General features: G+C 39.5%; 1 protein-coding gene across 1 annotated transcript in view; it reads left to right on the top strand.

Moving 5' to 3' along the window:
* Positions 1 to 276: 276 nt before the first annotated feature.
* SLC9A4 (solute carrier family 9 member A4) overlaps positions 277 to 7,897 on the top strand; it is a gene marked incomplete at its 3' end in the record, with an annotated part of 30,104 nt that continues 22,483 nt past the window's right edge. The window contains exons 1-2 of the mRNA XM_084227015.1: positions 277 to 547; positions 2,693 to 3,156. Of these exons, the coding sequence (XP_084083141.1) occupies positions 286 to 547; positions 2,693 to 3,156 (726 nt within the window). The 5' untranslated portion in view covers positions 277 to 285. The remainder of the gene's footprint in view (positions 548 to 2,692; positions 3,157 to 7,897) is intronic.

Below are 7,897 nucleotides of genomic sequence, written 5' to 3'. Positions count from 1 at the left end.
AGCTGGAAAAGTCCTTTTATTCCTCAACAGGGTAATGCTGTGGCCAAGGTTTTTCTGGGTCAGTGGAACCTGCACAACCGGTATCCTCACACAAACTCCAGGTCTGTCTGCAGCACAAGGAATGGGACAGGCACATAAGGACTATAAAATGACCTCTAACAGGCAAATGAAAGAGCCCTGAGGAAGAAGTGGCTGTGGGCAGTGTGAATCCCCACAAGTGGCTGTGCACACCTTCATGCACCCGCTATATGCTAAATCTGTAATAAAATTGTCACAGCCCCAGACATGGGCTTTGCCACGCTCACACATGCACAGCTTTCCAACGTGCTGCTGCTGCTGTTGAGCACGGTATCCTGTTCTGCTGCTGCTCGTGGGGGTGAGCCCAGCCTGGGCAAGAGGTCCTTGCTGCACTATGAACATGAATCCAGTGGTGCTGTTGACTCTTCTGAAGACACGAGGCTGCACGTTTTCACTCTGGACTATGACTCTGTGCAGATTCCTTATGAAGTTACCCTTTGGATCCTCCTTGCCTCTTTTGCAAAAATAGGTAAGTAGAGAATGGGATCTTGGGTCCTCCTAACTTGGAAAGAAGTTAAAAAAATACAATATAACCAAGTAACTTTCATTCATTTTGTAGCTGGGATTGATTTTACAGTGTCTGTCCTCAAAAGAACAGCCGTGTTCGCTACCATGGCAGTGCCAAAATTCCACCTTAGAATGATTCCATCTTCCTTAACATAGGACCTCTAATCTTCAGGTCTCTTGGGCTGTGAGTAGCAAATAGAACCAGAGCTCCCTGGAACAGTGCTGTCCATTCATTTTTCTAGTCCTTATAGATCACAAGATACCGGAATTTGCAACCTGACACAGCTGTAGAAATCAGTTACACCAGACTGAGACTTCAAGTGTGTTGAATTTTGGGGAGAAAGTGTAAAGCATTCTTCCTTTGTATGAATAAAGGAAACATTCCCCTCTGAGTCTTTGTTTTACGTATTTTCTCCTTGAAGTTGGTGTGAAAAGTAATACTGGGGAGAGAGAATGAGAGTCTCTGAGGGTGTGGATCATCAGAGGTGTAGGCTAAGTATCTTTTGGATACATAGCAATGCATCCAGCTTCTATTAGAGCTCCATGTGGGTATCTGAAAGGGGAAAGGCAACTCAGGGAGCAGTAATTGCAGGAACTGTAATCAATATTGCAAAAAAAGGCTCATCATGTCTTACACATTTATTTTGACCATTTAGAATTAATGCAGCAATATCAAATAAATGAAGAAGATGGTAATGATGTGAAGAGTTGCACACATCAAATATCTCTTTTCTTTTGAACTTTTTGTGGGATTTTCAAACTCTTCCTTAGCACAAGCTGGTAGGTGAGACTGATGTTTTTCTGGAGGTGGCCTGAAGACAAACATTTTTCCTGTCATAGTTACCCAGCTGACAAAAATCATTACCACCATCCATGATTTGCTAGTTTCATTATAACTGATGCCCTCAATCTGGTTCTTACAAATGTCTTCACTGGTAATACAACACTCAAAATTTTCACAAATAAAACTTGTTATGGTATCAGCTGAGTATGTTAATATTAAACATATTGACCAAATTCTTTATTTATCATCCATAAAGCGCAGGACTTGACATATGGCACTTCTACACAATATTCTTGTTTTGAACATGAAATAGATACTTTAGAAGAACTGTGTGATGCCTCCTAGGCAGAGCTGTTACTTTTACTGTGAGTTTTCAAATAACATTATTTTTGATGAAAAGTGTGGAGATGTTAATTATAAATATATTCGGAAGAAAGAGTTAGTCTGAATAATCTGGTTACCTGGGGAAGATTTCCATACTGTTAGAGTTTTCAGTGTTTTTTTCAGGTATGGTCTTCTTTCTGGATTTCAAGATGTACTGGTGGGAAACAATTCCAAGATCTTGAAAGGCAAAACAATCCCCTTACCTGTAAGACTGGAAGAGGAGTTGAAAATTATTTTTAAATTAAAAAGTAGATGAGAAGAGTTATGATATAAACATACATATTGGTATAAAAAAAAAAGTAGTGTCCTAAAAAATTATTGAAACTTTCAAAAAATATTATGTTCCTTTGCTTTTGAAGACTGATAATTCAAGGGTCACAGAAATACTGTCATGGCAGAGCCTTCTGGAGTTGCAAGATGAAAGCTGACCTAGCTTCAAGTATGGAGTCACAGACATTGGATTTAAAGGTTTCTTAGTCTGCCTCAGTCTCATTCTTGAAAATTTAAAAAAATCCTGACATTTTTAGTAGAGGCACATCCCATTCACATTATGATCACACAGTTCCTTGTATAGTGACTAGCCAAGCCAGTAGCAGGTGAGCAGTAAGGATTCTTGAAGAACATTTCCTTTCCAAATTGTGGAGGATCATTTCAAAGAAGCTTCCCCAGAGCTGGAGCTTAAACTCAGACATGCTTGCTCAGCAGTCAGGAGCTGGGCAGCAGGAAGAGAAGAAATTCATGGTCAAACCCTTGCCCTGCTTTAGTGATACAAGTGTGGGAATGTTTAGTTTTGAAGGGCACAGTACTGCCTATTTTTACCTTCATAATCCTTAGAGCAAAAGCTGGCTGTCTGAAGACAAAGTGTCCAAACACAGGCAGGACAATTTTCTGAGATGAGGTTAATTTAAACTTGAATAATCCCCTAATGTTTTATTCAAGGTTTCCACATCTTTCACCGATTACCAAGACTTATGCCTGAAAGCTGCATCCTGATTGCCATTGGAGCACTAGTAGGAGCAATCATCTTTGCTTCCCATCACAAATCTCCACCAGTGATGAACAGTAGTATTTACTTCTTGTATCTCCTCCCACCCATTATTCTGGAGGAGGGCTATTTCATGCCAACTCGACCGTTTTTTGAAAACTTTGGATCCATTCTGTGGTGGTCTGTTCTGGGATCTCTGCTGAGCTCATTTGGGATTGGCCTCTCCCTCTATGGAGTCTGCCAGATCGAAGCCTTCGGCCTGAGTGACCTGAGCCTGCTGCAGAACTTGCTCTTTGGCAGCATGATTTCAGCAGTGGACCCCGTGGCAGCTCTGGTAGTTTTTGAAGAAGCCTCCGTTAATGAGCAGCTTTACATGATGATCTTTGGAGAGTCACTCCTAAATGATGGCATAACTGTGGTGAGTTTGTTTCTGCTCCTTGTCTTCCCCTCTTTGGACTCTTTTGGCTTGTAGGGTTACAGGGCACAGGACAAGAACACAGGAGATCCTAATACATTATTTATTTTATGAATACTCCACTCAATTACACACAAGGGATTTTAATACATGCAAAAATTACATCTTAGATTACCTCTTTTCAAAGCATGTATTTTAGAGCTGCTGGAAGAGGGAAACATCCACATGCATGTGAGATGTTCTCTTGCATTCTCTGATGTGAATGAATAAGCTACAGCTGATTTTTCTGGTCGGATCCGTGTAGGACCTTGGAATGTTCTTGACATTGTACAAGCAAATAAACAGAAAATTGTGCTGCATAAAGACTGAAGGCAGCAAGGGTAGAAATACAGGAGAACCTGCTTTGTCATATACTTGAGAGGGTCCTCTGGCAAACCAGATATGGATAACCTTGGGAGACCACACTCTGTCCTCTAGCCCCTTCCAGAAATTTTACCGGAGACCTTAGACAGGAATTCCAAATGCCACTAAGAATTTTGCATAACTCTGTTTCTATCAGGAAAAAATATTGACATCTGACAAATGTTTAAATTTTTCAGCTTTCTTGTCATAAATATCCAGAAACAATATTTCCTGAATAAAAGAGATTTGTTTGGTTGGCTATGTTTTTCTTGTTGCTCTTTGTTGTTGTTGTTGATTTTTTGTTTTTAATAGAAGAGTGCTTTTACACAGCACCTTTTGCCAATATTTTTCCCCTTATCTCATTAGTTCTGCTAAAATTGGAACAACCTGAAATTCTAGCTGTAAGCAGAAGTGACAAGAGCATTTAAAATACATGTTTTTCAAGGAAGAAATTTCAAGCAGGAAGTTTATTGCTCAGAAACCAACAGGACTGCTCATGTGGTACAAGTTAACAGCAGGTTAAGGAGTTTCACTAGATAAGATCTTTACAGAATTTAAATCACAGGAATTTAAAACACATAAAAACTATTCAGATACTGCTATACATGAGGTACAGCCCAACTCGGACTTGTAAAATCTGTACAGAGTTCACTCCTGAAAGGCTTCATGGGGGAAGTGCAGTTTACCAGTACTGAGAAGAGAAAAAAGGAAAAAAGTAACTTCTTGCAGGCACAGCCCAAGGATCATAAATCCTTCCTCTTGGTGATCAGAGATAGGGGGCTGATGTAGAACTCGGGGACAAGTGTTATTTCATTTATGTTCAAAATACTTGGGTGCTACAGTTGTAACAGAAAAATCCCCATGGGTCTATCTCTTCCACTTGTCTTTTTGGTTCCTTCAAATACTGACCTCAAAAATGTAATACCTCCTTTACACACTGCAAGAGCTTGTTCCATGCTTTTCTTGATGGGCTCGCTACCTTGCCTTTGCTTTTCCTTTTCTCCCAGCTATTTATCATGTGGGTCCAACTCCTGATGGTATTCACCTGAGCTTGCAGTCGGGATCCTGTTACAGTGAAGTGTGCAGCGACAGATAGCCTGTTAAAACAGTGGATTGAGGCACTCTCAGCAGCCCTGGGTGTGTTAGTAACAAGATGAGAGGGCTGCATGCTGGGTGCACCACTGAGAGTTCCCATTGCCCCACACTCCTATCTCTGGGGCTCGTGTCAGAGCAGCTGTGTTGCCATCACTTTGTCAGCCCCTGCTACTGCACCTCTGCATCAGCCACCATTCACCCCCTTTCTGGCCATTTGAGCTTCCAAAATCTCTGCCTGGCTTCATGCTCGAGAAGACTGAAGTATTTGTCACTTGAATGGAGTCCAGCAGGTGACTGTCTCCTCTCTATCCCACTTACTTTTTACCAAACTTTAAAACTACTTATCTCAGGTGTCTTCTCCTACCTTTTCCTTCTTTCTTTCTCTTAACAGTTTTATTTGAGTTAACTCTAAGTGTTTAAAAAAGATAATATCACCAAGATATATTAAGCATACATATTTTTTATTGTTTAAATACAAATATCCCCTGGTACTCTCCAGCCTGCTTATCAGCTTGAACATTTTTTTCACCAGCAGGAAAAACTGGTATGAGTTTTGTTCAACTTGTGTAATACATATGGGGCAACATAGCTCTGTCTCCTATATTCAGTTCAATATGATATATATTTAGTTCAATACTGGTATATAAAAAAAAATATTATAAAATAACAGACTCTAGAATTAGAATTATAATCTAGAAGTAATGACTTTGCCTTGAGGGGGTGGGAGAAAAGTGGATGATTTACTCATTTTACCCATTGGTACCTTTTCTTTTTTTCCTCAGTAAGGCCATGTTTGTGGATGGAAAAAAGAAGGTTCCAAGTCCTGTTAATTACTTCTTTCCCCCGTTATTTCTGAGTGGGCTGTTAGCATCAAAATAGTTCAGACAGCATCAGGGCTGGACGCAGGATACATCATACATTAGTGGAATTTCAAAGCCCTGTTCAAAAAGAGTATTGTAAATCCAGTGCAGATCTTATTCAAGACTGAACTTAGGAGGAATACCTGATTTTGCTGTGAAGTGTTTCAGCTATCTGAAGCTCTGCTCCCACATATACACAGACAATTTGTTTCTAAACAGGAGCCGAGCTACTGGTATGAATCAGGAAAGGGAATATTCCCTGACTGCTTAATCTCTGAGGCTTGTTTTTAGAAATCCTGAGAACACCTATGTGCCATGCTGTACTCAAAATGAGGGGCACTGGCTGTATTCTCTGATGGAACCCTCTTTTCTTTGTAAGCAGCAGACCAGTTAAATCTAATACATGTTGAAGACCTAAGTAAAATTACTTTTTTTTTTTTGAGGAGATTTGAAACTTCCTCTGATGTCACTGAGAAAGACCTTGATCACTAGTTTGGATGCTAGATAGGAGGACAGATATATTCTCTTCTCTTGCTGTAAAAGTTGTTCCACTGCCATTAGAGTAAAACCCACTACAGTAGTCAGAAAGAATTAGCAGGGTGGTAAGAAAGAATTATCAAGACAGCCTGTGTTGGTGGTTAAGGCAGTCACTTGAAAATCTCTTCTTCCAATGCTTCTGGTGTGGACTGTGTGTGCAGTAATTGTACACAGACACCTGGAGCATGGAGCAGTCCCTGGGGAGTCCCCTGTGGCAGCAGTGTCATGCTCTCTGCTCCTCTCTGTGGTTCTGAGAGCTGCCCAGTGGTACAAAATCCTCCCCAAGCAACCCAAATCATGATGTTCTCAGAGCTGCTACATGAGACCACTATCAACCCATCTCTTCTTTTTGTGTGAACAAAAGCCTCCTAATCTGATTCAGGCTTTCCTAATATATAAAGAATTCTAGTAATCCGTTTACTGGCATAAACACTGCAATTTAACTTAGCTGAGCCTTACTTACATGACACAGTGTAGCTTCTGGTACAGAACCAGTTTACTCCCACAAAGCATGTTACAGAAAAAAATATAGAAATGATGTCATATTTCCATAAATTTCACTTTTATGCCAAATCAGTTAAATCATATGGGTACTTACAAACTAGAAAAGTGAAAAAAAAAATTAAGTCATTTGCTGAGAATCTTTCTTTGTAAGTCATCACAGAATCATGCTGTGGTATCTTTTATAAAGAATCACAAGTCTTAGGAAGAGGTCAAAGTCCACAAGAAAGGGAAATAGAGAGAAAACAGGCTCTGAAATAAAAGCTATAGGGTAGGTAGGGTGAGGTTTGCTTACTGTGAAAACATGAACCCTCTTTTCCTTATCTGCTGCTGAAGTGACAAATTTCATACACTGGCATTGGGAAAAAGAAGTTCTGGGTATTTTGTTAAAAGAAAAATTTTGTTAGGCTTTGTCTGTCTCCCAGAACTATTAGCAGTAAGCCTCCTGGAGAACAGACTGTGTGACAGCTCAAGGTTATATGTCCCCAGCAGCAATTTAAGATTGGATAGTAGCTGAGCAGTAATTATTATCCTAATGAGCTTGACTCTTCTACCTGCAAATACCTGCTTTAGTCTTCTTAATAACCTTCTGGAATTAACTAGATGAAGAAGAAAGACCAAAGAAAACCATAAAATGCAAATGACTTTGGTCTATTTATTGTTTTTGAACTAATGCTTTAGAGCAACAGCTTTGGAGAGCTGGTGTCTAGATATTTCCCAAATTCTCTTCAAAACTGAAAGGTGACTTTCATGTGTTACACACTCACTGTAAACAGATCTGACAGGATTTAATATTAACTGATTGTCAGCAACCTCTAAGGCCTTTTTATTACTTCACCACTCTGGAAATTTTCTATTAGCTCCTAAAAGATGAATGAAAGTGGAACATGCTGAAAATTTTTCATTAACAGTTTCTGAAGAATAGAAATTATTGATAATTGAAGTTTGGTAACGTTTTCTTCTCTAAGATATTATCTTTACAGAGCAAATTATATAATACATTATATAAAATTATAATTTGCATTAAATTGAATCTTTCTTCTAATCTGATATTTTCTTTTAATTTTTGCAATTTCAAGCTTTCTAGTCAAAATGTGTGCATGTGCAGGGTCTTTAGGACATTTAGAGAGTCACAGTGTTTGGTTCATACTTTGAGGTGGTAATCTGGGGAGGTGGTTAAGTAGCATCAGATTCCACATATATAATGATAGAGAGGCTTTTTTTACCTAGCTAGAGACAGTATGAAACTGAGGCTACTGTCTTCCTTTCCCAGTCCCATTCCCAGTGATGTTTCATGATTTTTATGTGTCAAGTGCTGTTGAAAAACATGCAGCATCCCCATGTCCATC

This window comes from Fringilla coelebs (assembly GCF_963513975.1).
Source record: "Fringilla coelebs genome assembly, chromosome: 2".
Classification (NCBI taxonomy): domain Eukaryota; kingdom Metazoa; phylum Chordata; class Aves; order Passeriformes; family Fringillidae; genus Fringilla; species Fringilla coelebs.
Note: the sequence above shows the minus strand (reverse complement) of the source record. Positions and strands in the feature narration are given on the sequence as shown.